We start from the raw sequence: 18,370 nt of genomic DNA, 5'->3' as shown, positions 1-18,370 counted from the left end.
GAAGGGCACCACAATGAATCTTGTGACGTGTTTTGCGCATGTGATTTGACATCTGTGGCTCACAAGAATGCATTGTGTGTAATTTATTTATTTTTATACATAGAAATCTATTTTGAGTACAGTTACACAAATGGCAGGAACTTCTCTTATTTCCTGGCATGGTGAAAGCAGTGAAGAACTTTCCTCTGTTTCACATAATATGGACGAAACTCTGTAGCCTATGTTCTAAATTGCCAGCATGTCAAAGGCAAAAGGTGTCATCCTATTCAAAAATGCAGATGTAGCCAAGACACAAGATTTGTCCTTCTATTCAAATTATAGTTATCACTCTTTTTTTTTGTAATGACTCCCTTGGAGCGCTTTTATTTCACTTCTGGGAGCACAAAGATGCTCAATGCCATGAAATTAGAGAAACGAAACAGCCATAATCTTGCACACTTTCACTCTCTAAACCATCATCCAAACTACATCTTAGAACTCACTGAAATCTAGAATATCATTGCTGATTTCCACAAAATATCCACTTCCATGCAGTAAATCCTGGCTTTAACAACTTTATACTATGGTAGTAAAAGCAGAATTTATCAACTAGAAACATCTGATCAGGGGAAGTCAGTAGTTTTATGAGAAAAATGGGGCTTCCTCTTGCCTGTAATTGGTATTTCTGGACTGTTTTATGTTTGACATACGGAACTATAGTGAGCACCATCTCAGCACTGGTGGCCAGATAATATGAGAAAAGTGGAGTAGTTTCAAATGCTGGCATAGATACCAGCACTTGAATGTGCCGATAAAGGTAACGTGTCTATAACCAAACTGCTGTTAACTGCCGTCTTGCTATCTAAGGTTGGGTGAAAGTTTTCAAGCAGGGCAGATTACAGAGGGTAATGGTTCCAATACTGACCATATAAATTATCCCGGAATGTCATGGCATGCAGCGTGGCTGCTGTATGGGATCAAAAACTCACTGTATTTATGTCACATGTACTTTTATATCTAATGAATCATGATAGATGTTTTGATAGATGTTTTGATAGATGTTTTGTCAATATCATTTGTAGAATAAGACAATTTTCCTGGTACCAGCTATTATTACCATAACCTATAAGCTTTCTTCACAGATTTAGGCTAATTTTTTTCAAACTGATCAGAATGAACGCTGTTTTAAAATAAAATGAATTAGCCATATGAATTGCAGAAATTTAATTTTAAACATTTTCATGTAGGCATGATAAGCATTTGGCTAAATTACATATCACATCTTGATAGAAATATTCCCTATGATACTGCAGTAATTTTATTATTGATAATAAAAACTGACTTTAATGAAATAATGGTTGAACTGAAGGAGACTTTCTTTACTGTCAATGACAATTATGAGGACGGGCATATTTTTCTACAGCAGTTGGCAATGTCTCTGACTTGAATACAATTTTCTGAGTTTCACACATGACATCACAAAAGAAAGATCAAAGGTCAAAGCTCACAAGCCCCCCAGTGACAGGAACTGGGTCCTTGACACAATTTTACTTATGGCAAATGGATGCACTAGCACCAGTATAAGTACAAACCACTTGTGAAACTGCCCAGGAAATTGAATCAATGCATAATCCACCTTGAATTGCAATCTATATAATGCTGTGTCGGCAATTTGGTGACAGCTGCAAATATGTCAACTCCAGAGAGAGACATAATGAAGACTACTTTATCTGTTATTTGTGTATTGCACAATATCATTGGCGACCTCATTTTCATTTGTCTAATGGGCCTTTTCATGACCACAGCACCAATACTCCCAGGGAGTTGCAAAAAAATTGGTAGGATTTTTAAGGGTTACTTGACCATCTGCCATTTTGTTTGTGCACGAATTTCTGATATATAGATAAAACAGATGGATGTAAATTTATGAAATACAAAACACTATTCATCATGTCATTGCAGACAAAGAGATTTGACATGATGTAATTTGTATTGTAGGGTCCTATGCACTGCCTGGTATAAAATGACTGTGAAAATTTGCTGCTGTCTCTGCCCTCCTTGTTTCACAGCCTCCACTTGGTTCTACTCAATGGTTTCCAAAGCCAGAGTGGGGTCAGTGCACTTGGAACTGGGGGGGTCAAGAGGTCAAAGGGGTAAACTGCCAAGATACTAAGGGACAGTGCATGATTTAGACACATGCACAGCCAACAAACTGTTTTGATCTCAAGTGCCTTACCTTGAAGGTAGAACATACCTCAGGAGCAAGATAGTCCGGCTCTCAAATTTCTACACCTCTTTTCTGTGGGGGTTAATTTTAAAGCTCTTGGAGAAAGAAAAACTTTCACCATCCTAGTTTTTCGAAAATCCAAAATTTAATTTTTCCCCCATAGACTTTACACAGGGATGGCCATTGCAATTTCCAATAACGCAAAATATTTGGTAATTTGTTTCGCTAGTTCCAAACTTTGCACAGTGACCCCCAATTTTTATTGTTGATTTGGTAAGAGAATGGTTGAAAGTTTCATTCAAGAAAGTTTGAGCAAAAGTTTAAGTCTTTCACTTTCGAGGCACATACAACCTTAAATGAAAGCTTGGAAGTGTGAAAATCAAATGCCAAAACTATAATTTGACTATAACTATAATCCATCATAATTTGCTGAAGAGGATCAAAGGCGTTTAATAAACTGCTGACAAATTCTTGATCATCATATCGGTACATATCAAAAATAAAATCTGAATGGTAACTAAATTGAGATTTGGCATAATTGTCAATGGATCTAGTGCCAGTTTATAACCTTGATTGACTTCAAAAGGTCATCTTGAGAGATTCCCTTGCTGACATTCCATGAGATAGCCATTTCAAAATTACTGCACAGCTGGAGAAATCAAATACCATCCGGTAACATTCATTTTTCTCCTTACATTACCTTAGTCATGATGATAGGAACAGAGACAGAAAAAACAAGAGAAGATCTCACAAGTAGCTTGAACCTATACCGTAGCATATTTAAAGGGAAATCGTCATCGGAAATGTGCCTGTGCGAGTTTCTTGTTTACAAACAATGTAATTCGTGCACGATATTTAGATGCACCTCATCATCATAGCTGCAACATTTAAATTGTATGATGTAGATTATGAGACAGACATGTTTTAACTTTCATTAATCACCATCGTACCTTGGATACAGTGTTTACATTGGTCGTATGGGTCCCATATGACATTTGAGCGCAGTTCAGACGATTGTATCCGGCTAAGTTCATATTTCACCATCAGGTCAAGTTGGTTTAAACTAGTAAAGCAAAACATGTCCCATATGTTGCATTTTAACAAAGACTTGAAGATTTGAAGATCCCTCAAGACAGAGATACTGTAAACATTATTTATACAGACTAAAGCTGCTGTAACAGACCAAGACAAGTGGGTGAAAAGACATATGGTTTTGGGTAATACTGCTTTTCACTGACTTGGCAGATGGGGAAGTGATACTGTCTCGCAGGAAAAGGGTTAGGATGTGATGTAAATTAGCTGTGTTTCCAGGAATGAACTTTATATAACTGATCTGGAATATTCCAGAATCACTGATCAACGTCAATGTTCATATATAAATCAGTTCCTGTTATTGTTGACTGTTCATCTTCATTTTGTGTACAGATCTGGAAATATTTGTGACTGAAGAGGCTAACCCCACTGACACAGCTCTATGGAATTTGCACATACAATAGTTTGATGGTAGACCAGAGTCTTGAATCACATCGCGGAATTTATGACACTAAAGTGCACTGGCTCTTAAACTCCAGTTGTAAACTTGACAAACATTGTTTAGGATAATCACCATTTCAGAATAGCTGGCTAAATGTTCTGACAGAAAGAAGAAACTGAAGATACAGGTAGAAAGGGAGGTATGGATGGGAATGAGAGAACGGGCAGAGTGAGAGACACGGAGAAAGTACACGTGTACTTCAGTCTTTCATAATCAGATCCCTGTACAGGACTTTCGATCCGCCATCCCCTACCAAGAACATTGGAGTGGTATCACATATCAAAACCCTAAATAGGAATCAGACCAATCTTGTCAATACCACTCTCTGATTCTGACCTATAAAACTGTTTTTGCACCAGAGTGTCTGGCCTTTTGGCAAGTGCGAAAGTGGGTGTGGTGTGCTGAATTTCACGAAATGAGACTCGTGGGATAATTTCAATTGGAGAACCAACATCATTTCTTGTGCCTTGTATCTTATATCTTGGTATGGCTATGAATCTTTCTGAAATTCTAGTTACGCAACTAAAACAGAAAATTTTCAGTTTTAAGCATGATGTGGTGTTACTTCAGCATGTAACCTGCTATGATAATAATTAGATCAACAGCATTATTCTAGCCTGTTCAAAGGGACAACTTTGTCACATATCTATAGAGTTTGTTGAAAACAAATCTGCTCAACAATGATCAAACTGTTCGAAATACAAAATTTTTCATTATAATTTAAAATACCAAATGATAAAGAATTACAAGCCATCGAGAATCAAAATAAAAAATAAATATACCCTACCAAGGGCATGATTCTAACACTTGACAGTTTAATGCATCACAATAGACTAGACTGATCACTGGTGTCAGTTTCTCTGTAAACTATTTTAAGAAAATTATAAAAAAGCCACCAACTATCAAAGTCAAAAATAAATCTACTGGGCAAAACTCTGACATATAACTGTACAATCCATCACGAAACACATCATCATACATTGGTGTCAGTTTTCCTATAAACTATTTTAAGGACACTAAAGGATATCTTCAGCAGACAAGCAGTCAACCACTCCCTGTAAGTACCTATCACTGTCTTCAGAAGTACACCGTCACAGAAGAAGATACAGAATTAGCAACTTACAACTTGCTTGACAAGAATGGAAAAATCAAAAACTAAAACCACTTTGTAACCTAATTTCACCACAACCATGAATGATGATATCAGATTTGGCAATGATCTGGGATATTACATGTACTAGCATGTGTAATTCTTGTTAACTAATCAAAAATATTATTTTTTGTGAAATTCTGGACAGTGTTTTATAACAAAAATGCTGATTAGATAGCAAAGGGCAGTGTATGTGCATCATTTTGGACAAAACCAAGTCATACTCAATATGAAGAGCTTCATTGACATAAGGTACTAGGGTAGACTCACTCATGAAGAAGAGTTCACAGCAGGCCTTGAGGGCATTGAAAATTGAACTCCCATCAAACCTTGATGTATTCAAAAAAGAGGTGACTCATACATGAGTCTGAGATGATAATGTTATATGTTGTCCAAATCTCATTGAGTACTTCACAACCTCCAGGCTCCATGAATTTTTCATGTACATTTTATAACATGTCAGAGATGTACATAATGATGGTTTATGAATTACAGACTGTGGTTATGATTTTAACATGTGTATGAACTGGTAATGGGTGCAAGTAAGTAGGCAAATTATATATAAATATATATATATATATATATATATATATATATATATATATTGTATATATTCTTGAAAGGGGGCTTCACTATCTTGTTATTTTAAGGAGAGCTATACGTATACCGGTACAAGGAATCAACTAAATCCCTGGACTTTCAGAAAGCTCAGAGAGGCAACATCATGGACATGTCCAGGCAAAATGCTGATTGTTTGGTTCCTGTAAAAGGAAATGGTCGCCTTTAAACAGAGTGCTATTATCAGCTGGTAAAGGTCATTTACCGGTATAGCAGACAGCAGACTCTGTCTAAAGATACAGTAGCTCTATTAATGGAAACGACCAATCAATACCATTGGCTTTGTGATTTGACAAGGGCGTTCATGGTATCCTCCCATCCCCATTGTGCTCCAGGACAAAGTAACAGTTTCTATTGATGAGATTGTGCAAGTGGGCACTTAACAGTTGTCATGACTGGAGTCAGCAATGTCCATTGCAACTGAAAGTTAACCACTGTATGTAATCGTTTACACATAAACTGAAGTGAATAGACCCCATTGAACAGTCGTGAGTCCCATGCAAGTATTTGCCATTTCAAATCAACAATACAACAATTTAAACACAGGTAATGCGATACACGTGCATTGAGCCCTTTCTCAAAGATAAAGGTACACAGCTGTATCCCCTTCATAGGGAGCTTTAAAAAGAGGGCTGGGTCATTGCCCAAATTGTCTGGGGTATTGACCTAAAGTCTGTGACACTAATTAAATTATGGAAACTTACAATGGCTTTGGCTTTGTCTTTTGGAAATATCTATTAAACATGTTACTTTATTAACAACTGATTAAGCATGGATCTAGCGAATTTGATAAAAAAAATTATGACATGTACATGTACAACTGAATTTCAATTTCCAAAGAAAGAACAATCATGAGAGGCAAATTTGTCATCTGAGTAGGAAGTACAGACACGTTCTCCACAGAATGAACATAAAGTGTGGCAGACTATAGCGTCGCACAACTTCCTTTATGTGGATATCGGAACAACAACAACACACCTTTGAAGCGTGTCTACTCAAAATCAGAAATGGTCGTAAGATGTTGAAGTCTGAGGGTCGTGCTTTGAAACCGTCCATTTTTTTTTCAATTTTGCACGAGCTGCCTGTAATTTCAGGGTCAAATATTGGCGTCACACAAGATGTGTAAATATGTGCCATCTTCAGGCGTTATAAAGGAAAGTCATGATGAACACGATTTGGCCCATTCAATGCTGATTACGACAGGTAAACAGGCTTTTGCCTGGAACAGCATATTACACTAACAGCAATAAACTTGCCAATTTTATTTTGGGCATTTGTATGAAAATATCATTTATCTTCATAGCTTACAGACATGAATACATCTTGTTTCATGAGCAAAGAAAATTCAACAATGCCACACTGTTTTGATGCATGAACGGACACAGATCTTTAATTTCTGTCACATGTAGATTTGATGGGAAGTTAATATCTAAAACAATAGTGAAAATGAATTGTCTTATCCCCAAATCAGCACAAAAAAGGAACACAAAGAAACCTTAACAACTTCTGAGGAAACATCAAGGCAACTTCATGAGCACAGTCTATTATAAAGGTTCCTGATTTCTCACCTTTAGTGAAACATGTTGTCACGTGTCTTATAGCATTGCTTGTACTGACAAAGTGTAATGAACAGAACACCTCGGTATTTATTTTTAAAAATTCTTTTGTCATGAAAGGTCAACATTTACGTATTTAACAGTGCTTGTGATTTGCCTTCTGGTAGTTCAATGACCCATCACTGCGAGAAATGCAATGATAAGTGGCAGCAATAACACAACACTGAAATTTTGAGTCCTGAACTGCAGTCATGCAAAATCCGGTTTCAAGCTAGTTAACTGCTAATCAATACCGTCATTACATGCGTTTAAACATATATTTTGCTATCAAATGCGACCAATTATCTCTGCGAAGCAATGTAGTAATTTGCCTGTTATTTTCAAGCATATGTATGAGTACATGTACACACAATACAGCAAGGCTAAAACCCCTTACAAGGCCCTCAATGTGATGATCGCCCCACGACATCATTACGAATCTACCTGTATGCTTTTATCATCACCATCAATCAATAGCAGATATTCCTGCCAGTGATGGTAAACATATTTTGATTGGCTGAGCACATTTTATAGACCAGTTGACAATATCTATCAAACCACCAGGACAAGTCCAAAACATTCTGGCATCTCACTGGAATTGAAAATAACACATTTATTTTGCATGACATACTTCTTATTTTTATCAACAGACATGTCAACAGCCATGCATGTCTACAAAGAAACATGGTTAAAAACTGTCATTTTCAACCAAAATCAGGACAAAATCATGCGTGTTACAAGAAATGCAATTGCAACAAAGGTGAGAAATCTGATCAGTTGGAAGACTGGAAACAAAATCTGATGACGAAAACCGATGCAAAGTAGCTTGAAAGATGGGTATACATCAGGTACATGGCAGCGTCCTATTTTTTGCAACTGAAACATGCTGAAAATGGTGTGAGTGTCACCCAGAGCCTCTGCTATCAACACCTTTGGACGTTTGTTGCTATCCCCAACGACGTGATGTTGAACCTGAGCCACAAATACTGTTGAGTACCATAGGCACACACTCTGACAGATACACTGTAGGGCATTCATCCCACCCTAGAATGCTTTTCATTGCACATACTGGTACAATGGAACTGCCCTGAAGGTAAAAAAATGTATGGCATTCGGGTATCATTTCCAATCAAAACACGGATGACCTCACTGTTAAAAATTCAATAAGCATGTTACTTCCCTTTGACAAACAGTACAAGCCAATAAAGATTACCAGTAGAATTGTTTTTCTCAGTTTATCGGTATTGCCTGACCTCTTAGCTTTTCCTGGCATGCCAATTCCACTGATTTTTCATTCAATATCTACCAAGGTGACACAGTTGGCAGTTTCTCTTTCAAAATTTCTGATATGCAATAGTTTTGTCAATTTTTTTCCTTTACAGTTCGGAAATTGGACAGGACACGTTACAAACAGATTTCCATTGTTTTCCAGAACTTTGCAGTTTCAATGGTTTGGGGGCAACAAAATATGGAATGTGAAATACTGTACAGGTGTTCTAGTGGTTGCCTTAAGCCCAGCTGGAATCTGGCTTCCAATCGTAAAAAAAGAACAGGCCGTGAATCTTATTCAGTAATACCTATTCACTTAGGTTGGAAACAATAACATGGCACAAAAGCTTCAATGAAAGGATTTTGATCGAAGCATCTGATGTACCAGCTCAAAATCACCGTCATCCAAAAATATCTGACATCAAATGTGATGGTAACCCTCACTAATTTGATGTTGATTTCACTGTCCCTCTTTGCTGATTTCACTGTCCCTCTTTGCTGATCTGATCTGTAAAATCTAGTTAACACACGAGTTCGAAACTTCCTTTTGTTGATGCACTGATAAATAGAGCAGTGAATCTCTATTCAAAATGTCAGTGAAGGCATAGATAGTCTATGGTGAAGGACTAACCGTGTATACAGGTCTGTGTATTCCCATTGTTGAGAGGCCTTGCCCTGAACAAACAGACATGCAAGAAGCAGCACTATAATAGGGCATTCCTAACAGTATACTGCCATGAAAGTACAGGAAATGTCTTTCAAGAATACTTGCCGTGTAGGTCATTCTATTTTATTTCATGGCCACTTTTGATATCAACATTGACGTCACAGCTATCACATTTCTTATGATGACTGCAATATCCTAAACTATGCCTTTTCCATCCCAGCAGGCTTGATTTCAATTGAGTCCTTGCCTATCATTCCTGTAACATTGCTGTTGTCCTCTTTACGACAGTACTTCTTGATCCAGAACTCAGGATCGCTAGTTCTGAAGACGATGGTGATGCATAGCCTGCAGGTAGACTCACCAGCTTGTAACAACCAATTTGGCTCTGTCACACTGATTTCTTATGTAGCACCTCCATGTGCAATCTCTGAGAAAATTGTACAAGCTTGATTCATGGTGTGCTAATGATGGAGGTTCAAGTACTGGAAATCTACACGCATAATGTGTGACATTTTCTTCTCAAGATCTGGCATTTTGGTTGGCAACGAATCAACTTTGAGCGCCAGAGTCAATTTTTGTAACCTTCATAAAATATACACCAGTCAATTTTTTTCAGATTTTTGTCAAAATTTTGATAACAAACTGTAACCAATGAAATGTGATGTCCATTTGGTCCAAAATTATCAAAAAATTACATAAAAATTTGTAAAAATGTTGCTTTAAAAATTTTGGAGGGAAATTATCACGGCACACAAAGGGTTACTGTATGTAGGAAAAGAAATTATCATTTGTTGATGCAGGAGCAATTCAAGCACAGACAGTACTTCAAATGCACAAAATGAAGCCCACACAGTACACTATAAATTGACGGGCCTATCTTCATATGACAGGTATAAAGTCATCAGCTGGAAAGGTATGATTAATTCTCCAAGGGAGAGAAATACGGTAGGCTGTATCACAGGTTGGGAAAAGATAACCATTGGTCTGGGCTAGGCTGCTTCCTATCAAATGACTGCCAACTTAATGATAATTCAAGAGAGAGAGCAGTTGATGGGAAAAGGTAAAAAATGGGTTTTGAGAACAGTGTGTGTAATGTAATATGGAAAAGGTGATAGACTGCCGAGCTGCCATGATGTAATTCACATGTTCTATTATGACTCATCACTATAAGAATGATAATTTCTCTTTGCTTGCCTCACATTGACATGATTCTGTTAAAGCTGATTTGTCTCTGCTTTCAAGTCACACAACACAACGGTAGCATATATCATATACCAGCCCCTGCTCCACAAAATGTCAAATAACATTCCATGATAAAACACAAAATTTTGCAGCATGAATATTAATCACAGGGCATTCATATCAATTCTATGCAAAGGCCCAGTGTGTTTAATCATCATACTGTTGAGAACATGTATGCTATTATAATAATGTGCAATATTTATTTCCATTGGCCATTTATCATTGCTCTGTCACTATATCACTAAAACTTAATTCTTTCACACTGATGAATAAGACTGAGGTGGAAAACGTTATGGATGTTTTCCAAGCCACCTTGGTTTGAAGACAAACAAACATTTTCCATTAAAGGGAAACCTAAGTCCAGCGACATTGACCGTTTATCTCTTCCAAAATCACCCTTGAATAAAATGCAGCTCAAATTTGCAACATAATTGCACGCGCCGACGACTACGGAGCGACGAAAAGAGACATTGAAGTAGACGACATTTATGGAAATGAGCTCGGAATCCCATGGGCGCGAAAGGGGTCATGGGAGGAGCCTGCGTGACGTCATCGGCGATACACGAACGTGTGTGACAGCCTACCAAAGCATTGGAGTCTATGACTGCAGGAGTGCAGTTCTCCACGTTACGACTCTTTAATGCTCAGTAGCATAAAAAATAGTTAACTGTTGTTCAGTTGAGTGCAAAAAATCACTCAGGGAAGAACAAACGGAGTCGCTTTTACCGTCTTCCTACAGAACAGCTTTTCGAAGACAGTGGCTAAAGAAAGTCGGGCGAGTCGAGTTTAAAAATCTGTAAAAGATACAACGTTATGTTCTAATTCTTTCAGGATGATTGTTTTATAAGGGATTTCGGGATTCTGATACCGATACAAGACGATACTACACAATGCAGTTCGTATTTTGACATGCTGAGTCAGCCTACTATCGCCGGTTTTAACCAGATAAATATTAATATTGGCGATTTCGGGACTCTAAAATCCGAAGACGAAACTACACAAAGCGTCTCTTATCTTGACATCCCGGGTCTGCCAAATCTCCGATATATAACCAATAAATATAGGCAATTTCGGGACTATACCTTGTAATATTGATATTACAAGATATTGGAATGACTTTTTGCCTACTGTGTCTCGGCACGCCGGGTGTGAGAAATCGCCGATATTATATTTACCCGATAAATATCAATTGCGCCGGAACTCGTGGCTAATATCAATACCAGACGATCCTAGATTTACTTGCACTGTGTGGTGTTGGCATGCCGGGTCTATGAAATCATGGATATTTATCCGATAAATATCGGCGACTTAGGACTTTAACTCTGATACTAGACGATACTTTGTCAAATCGTGGGTAAATATCCGATGTATATCAGAGATTTCACCACCTAACAGATCTGACCACCCGAATACCTCTGTCCGACTCTTAATTCAAAAATAGCATCCATGGACGGAAGTAAAGAATACTGTATGTTTTACATTATTAGATTATTAATGCACGAAATACATTTTTTACATGTAAAGCATTTTTTTTCATTAAATGTCCACACGGGACTTCGTCGAGAGGGCGATCGGATATCGCCGGGACTCGGGAGGCCCTTGCACAAATACATTCTTTACATGTAAACATTTTTACTTGGCGATCGGGACTTGAACAGAGGACATATCGGAATCATCGGGAGTTTTGGCTGGTCTTGTATGAAACACATTCCTTACAACAAGCTTTAAGACGATACTATTTTTTAAATAGCGGGCAAATATTCATTATATCGGCGATTTCATCACTTTGTAGATCTGAGTAAGTCCGACTTCCGAAGTTCGACACCAGCTTCGAAAAACAGACGACACTAGATTTGTCAAATCGCGAATAAATATTTCCTGATACATATCGGAGATTTCGCAACCTTAAAGATCTGGCAAAGCTCGACTTACGCGATAACACATACAATCAGTCAATAATTCCGTATCATTCACGAACCAAAAATTAATTTTAAGCAACTGATACAGAAAACTCTGTTTTAGAAACGTAGCGTTGAAGGATCGCAGGGTCACTAAGTCTCTCCAATCCAGTTCGGGGTCTGTACAAGCACAGTGACTCCCTCCGCTGAATCATACACAAAACGCAAGCAACCAAGATATGAACGATGTTTTGAGATGCTTTCTAATTATTACATATCTTGGACAGGTTCAAATTAGTATGGTTTGATTTCAGTCAGGGAAAAGTAATACTCGATGTCAGAAATATCGCTGTCCGAACTCTCCATAGTCGTCTTACGAACGCGCTGAACTGTTCACAGTACTCCTCCAGCTGCAAGCTACAATCGCCTGTATCGCCGATGACGTCACGCACGCTTCTCCCATGAGCCCTTTCGCGCCCATGGAATTCCGGACTCATTTCCATAAATGTCGTCTACTTGAACTTCTCTTTTCGTCGCGCCGTAGTCGTCAGCGCGTGCAATTATGTTGCAAATTTGAGCTGCATTTTACTCTAGGGTGATTTTGGAAGGGATAAACTGTCAAAGTCGCTGGACTTAGGTTTCCCATTAAGGAAAATACACATGGCTTCACCAATGGCCAAACATGCTTGAATCTAAAAGGGGCTGAGAATACTATAATACATATGTGTATCACAGTGCAGTTTCAATACTTTCATGCAGAAAGTTGCACTGCCCCTTAAATGATAATGCTTTACAAGAGAACCTCGTTTTTCCATTGTTATACATGTACTAGCAATTATCCGGGAAAGCACATCCAATCAAACGTCATCGCTATTGACATGTAATCCTGCATTGATACTGGATTTGATAACCATGTTAACAACACATTACCTTTCTTCCCAGCATAAAAATGTAAGATACGAATTAATTCTCAGTTGTGTGATTATTAACTAAAACATTTAAATTTACATTTTTGGATGAACTGAATTTCATGACAGAGATGGTTGACGCATCCTTGCTGCCACACAATATTGTAACGGGATAAAATAATTTAGTTACTATGAACTACTGGTGGTATACAGTGTACCCAGTTCCAAATGTTGAGTTGTCAAAATATATATTGCATCCTCATACTGCTCATTCATTTCATAATTTTCCAAAAACACAATTTCTGAACTACACAGTTAAAAATGCTTGGAATATATTATGATAACCATATTTTTTTCAGGCATCCTTACTAGAAATTAACTACAGTGTTCCATTACAAATCAATCAAAAATGTGCAATACTATAAGCGTACTGAACACTTTACAAAGCATCTAAATTTTAATAATAGGTACACAAGCAAAGGAACATATTTATCTTGTATTTCCTAGTTTGTTATCAACAGTTAAAAAAGTGTACTGCCATCTTACAGCAAGCTCAGTATACAGGTTTACAATATCATAAATACCTGTCCCTTTTTCCTTTAGATAAGCCTCATGCCTCAGCATTCACATATTAACATGAGAATACCAGCATTTCTTCACAGTTTCCCAGCATAATTGTCAACCACAGTAAGTTTTATTTATATACAGTGCAACAAAAAAATAAATAATCTCTTTAACCATATTAAACAAACAAATAAACAAATAAGAAGACTATGAATATATTTTATCATTTGCTGGCACCAAAATGTATAATTTGTGCAGGAGAGCAATTTGAAATGTGTTTCGTCTGATGGGACAGCCACAGTAGCTGGAGAAACAATGACACAAGCTACTACCAAGCTAACCTACATTGTAGAATAACCCTTTCGATGCAAGCTATGGACAATCTAAAAAAGAGCTGTCCATAATACGGGTTAGCCAGCATATGAACAGTAAGCAATGCTACTACCAGCTGCAAGTACTACCGGTATATAGTAAATAGATTCTGATTGCCCATCATGTCTCCAACAGTTCCCACTGTAAGGTATCTAAGCATAATTCAAAAATTTGTACAGCCACAGAATTGTTTTAAAATTTAAAATTTCATCCAAACTTTGCTTGCATCAAATCTGCATCCCCATAAGGTCAGTCACCCCAACTCTGAACAGCTATGTACTAAATAGGTTGAATTATAACTCTTCTTTTTGGTATGTTTTTGGGGGATGCTGGACATTTGTCATGGTAACGAAAGATGGAACTGAACAATGATCAGTAGCTAAGCTATTGCCAGTAATATCTGCAAAAATGACTTCATCTTGAATGTGCAATTCACTGGTACTTTATCAATTACATTTGGGTCATAGTGACCTAAATAACCATATTTGGATTCGTATTTACCATTATGGCCATGAGATGTGAAAGCACTAGATAATGTGAAATATTAAACCTAAGAAATACTAAACAATGAGGAACAGATTTATATCAGCTTTGTTTCCTTCATAATATTCCATTTAATGAATGTACATTTTTACAAATATATTTGATGTTTCAAGTTTTCAAATGAGCACAGGTAATTGATGCTATTTAGAGGAAAACATTTATCTAATATTACGTCTTTGGCAAAGCCTCTTACATTACTGAATTATAAGTTTTTGATATTCATTTGAAGATTACTGTCCATAAAATAAAACAGATAAAATGATAAACATATCACTATCCTAGAAATGTTCATTCATGAAGTAAAACTGATGGAGAGAAAAATATAAAAGCTGTCCGTCAAAATGTTACTATTGTCAATGACCTTCAAGTGTCTATGCTATAGTAAGAAATCTGAAAACATTGTAGTTACCATCATACAACAAGAAATATTTTGTTTGAAACTTAATTTTAAAACAATACCAACCATTATAGCATGTACAGAGGAAACTAGTCTTTTGCCAAATATTTCTATCATGAAATTCCGCTTAAATCCTGACTGGTATTTCTACACAGGAAGAACAGAAATTACTGTTTGGGAGTAACTGATTGGGAAATGCAAATTCTCTGTAAGCAAATGCCATGAGGCCTACGTAACAATCACAAACAATGATATACTTATATTGTTTTCCGGTGACCTCCATTAAATATATACCGGTACTTATAGGGGAGGCGAAACCTTTGAAACGTGTCAACTAACACTGTGTACAATATAATGTACCATATTGGACTCCAATTTGGAACAAATATTCATTGCAAAAGACTAGTTTACTAGAGTTGGCCATAGCTATTTCAAACCAGGTCAGTAGCCTTTGCACTTGTGGTATGAGAAAACAGGAAAGAAGCCAAAGGGAAAAACCAAGAAGCTTTGGGAGTTGATATAAGACGCAAGATGGGTGCATGGGTTGAGACAGATGGTTGTAGGGTCAACTGTCATGTGTTTCAAGATTTACTGTTCTTTTCTGCTATGGCTTTTCCTGTTTCTATGGAATTACTCAGTACAGCCCTTGGGTTTTGTTGTTGCATGACAAAATATTTTCCATCTCTGTTTATTTAACTTAATAAAATGCTGTTATGTTTAAGAAACACTAACACCTGATTCACATTTGTTTTTTTCAATATGGTGTGAACTCACTTCAAATTATCAATTGCTCTGTTGACTTTTGTTCAATGATGAAATTTCGTTGAAATTTTGAAAATATTCACATCAGTGTAGAAAACACTGGTTCATTTTCCCATTTGTGACATGACATCATGAAAACTTTTGTTCTGCACCTGAGTAACCTTAACCTTAAATCCACCACTTGCTAGGCAAAAATTGTGTGAATTGGTTATTAAAAGCCAAAACAGTGCAAGCACCATTGAATATGATGTCAAAAAATCTAATACAGGTACATATTGCATAGGTTAAATGTTAACCTTTGACTGAGCTACAACAGAGTAAATACCTCTGAACCTGACATCAAAAGGTCCATATTGCAAGGTTCACCACAAAGACTAGGTTCAAATTCCAAAACCCTGACAGGTGTAGACTATACATTTGCATAATAAATATTGACAACCACATCATGCTCACACTAATGTTCACTGACTCTTGTTTGTACCATGGTGCCATCTGGATATAATGAAATTCCCTGCAATTTACGATCAATAAGCGTTTGATGGTGCCTGGGTCCACAGATTTTTGTGTGCATCCAGTCTTATCTGTCATTCCAGGGTATGTGCTTTCACAGTTGCATATTCCCTGCAGCATACGATCTTACTGCACAGAAAACCAGGTAAAAAATGTAAATTCATGAAAATTGCTGTGATCTATGTTATATCTTACAGTCATAAAAAACAGCCCGTCTCAATCTCATTTTTATGGGAAAACATTGTAACCCGTCGTTCACAACTACTTCAAACTTCCCAGCTTATTATGTTCAAATTTATAGGCTACATTTCTCAGAAACCACTCTTTTCACATTATTTTCATGCATGTGTTATAGGGTTTGATCAGTTAATAATTGAACCCAATACCTGCATACCTGTGCAACTATGTTTACGTTATTTCTCATTACAGTATTCTGCTACATTGGTCGCTTGTGGGAGTGGCCTAGTCTCAGCTGCTTATAAAAATTACCCTATGCAGTATTTGCAGCTTTCACAAAACCAATAACTCCAACTAAAGAGATATGTTTGCTTTCCAGTGCAATAAATATGTTAACATGCACTTGAGTTGGAAAAAATGTAATTATGTTTGTTCCCCGTTCCAACATGCAAAAGACAAAGGTGAGTAGCTAGGCCGGTTCAAAGATAGTGGAACAGAAGATACAATTGATAAGGACATCAAAGATGTTCGGTACCTTATTTTGACGTTTGTTTACCAAGCAATAAAAAGGTAAACTATTGCGACACACTTTATTGGGCGGGGGGTTTCGATGCGTCAGTCGGCGGGGAAAGACCCATCATTCCAAGGCGCATATGTCGATGTCGCTCTGCTGCTGCGCTAGACATGAAACAATAAACCTGATTAACATCAAGAACTGAACAGTAATATTATTAAAATATGGTATGGTGAACTGGCCTTGTTCAAACTAGAGTTATTACCTCTGTTCTGTGTACTGCTTTCCTCCTGTAAATCCGTATCTATCGGGTTGTCTTGGGCCGTTTAGTGAGCTCAAACTCCCTCTTATACTGCCGTTGTAGACGCTGTTATAATCGTCATCGCTGTCGATCGTGCTTGCAACCTCTTGCCTGTCGTCTTCGTCCATCGCCACATCCGTCGGTCCCATTGCCGACATGCTGCAAGCTTTGCTTTGCAAGAACTAAAAATCCCTTCCAGATGATACGTATATATTGACCGATTTCCTATGAGATAATTGAATGAATTTGCAGAGCCACAGACCGGGCTGTAAAAAAGTTGAAAGTCATCGAGGCAGGCTTGTCCGCTCTACTTACGTGTGACCCTACCTCGAGCCATAAGCTGCGAGAACATATTAGACGTAGGCCCACTGTTTTTGATAGGTTGGCCACTTCCTGCTTTTTTCAGCACATGTCGTTCGATGATCAAACCCCCGCAGACGATGTGACGTTCGAACTTACGTAAATGCAATTTTGTTCCAGATATATTGGTTGTCTTTAAACGAATCCCATTCCATAGACTGGTCTATCATAATCCAGTTTTTTCTGTAATCTCGCGGTTTACGATGATCTCCTGAGTGCACCGATATGATTACTTGGGAGCTGCTCCTCAGAAACGCATGCGCACTAAAGCTAGGAGGGCCTCGTTTTGAACAGAGAAACTTTCCCCAAAATTTTGAATTTTTGAACGCGTACAATATTCAGAGCGATGCTGGTTGGCACACTTTTATGTTGACTCCCAAGCCCAGAGACGCTAGCCGAAAGAACTCTCTTGAAAATTTCGTTATTTTAGTATCTCGATCGATTATTCTGGTGATCTTTTTATTTGTTTGTTTCTTTGGGTTGGGGATAAAAACATGTTCAGATGCTGAGAAATCACGATTGAGTGTATGGAAGAGAGTTCAGGTCTACACGCAGTTGGAAGTGCTTGTATATGAGGATAAGTTAAGTCTCCCGAATAGCAATATTTGAACGCTAAATTTTCTGTGAACCATGGCCTAAAGTTTTGGTCATTTGTTATACGTTAATCATCTCGGTAAGACCTAAAGTGTAATGAATAAATAATGAGCTGCGCACTCTAGATTCTCCTACCTTTTCTAATATCACGACTTTGATCGGAGATGCTTCCTCATCATGTATTTCGTT

At 37.5% G+C, this 18,370-nt stretch overlaps 1 protein-coding gene across 1 annotated transcript in view; it reads right to left on the bottom strand.

The window, feature by feature from the left end:
* LOC139144971 (TBC1 domain family member 10B-like) overlaps nucleotides 1-17,848 on the bottom strand; it is a 46,551-nt gene extending 28,703 nt beyond the window's left edge. The window contains exon 1 of the mRNA XM_070715835.1: nucleotides 17,192-17,848. Within this exon, the coding sequence (XP_070571936.1) occupies nucleotides 17,192-17,385 (194 nt within the window). The 5' untranslated portion in view covers nucleotides 17,386-17,848. The remainder of the gene's footprint in view (nucleotides 1-17,191) is intronic.
* Between the last annotated feature and the right edge of the window lie 522 nt (nucleotides 17,849-18,370).

The sequence above is a fragment of the Ptychodera flava genome, chromosome 12 (assembly GCF_041260155.1).
Source record: "Ptychodera flava strain L36383 chromosome 12, AS_Pfla_20210202, whole genome shotgun sequence".
Taxonomy (NCBI): Eukaryota; Metazoa; Hemichordata; class Enteropneusta; family Ptychoderidae; genus Ptychodera; species Ptychodera flava.
The sequence above is the reverse complement of the archived record's forward strand: the minus strand, read 5'-3'. Positions and strand labels throughout refer to the sequence as shown.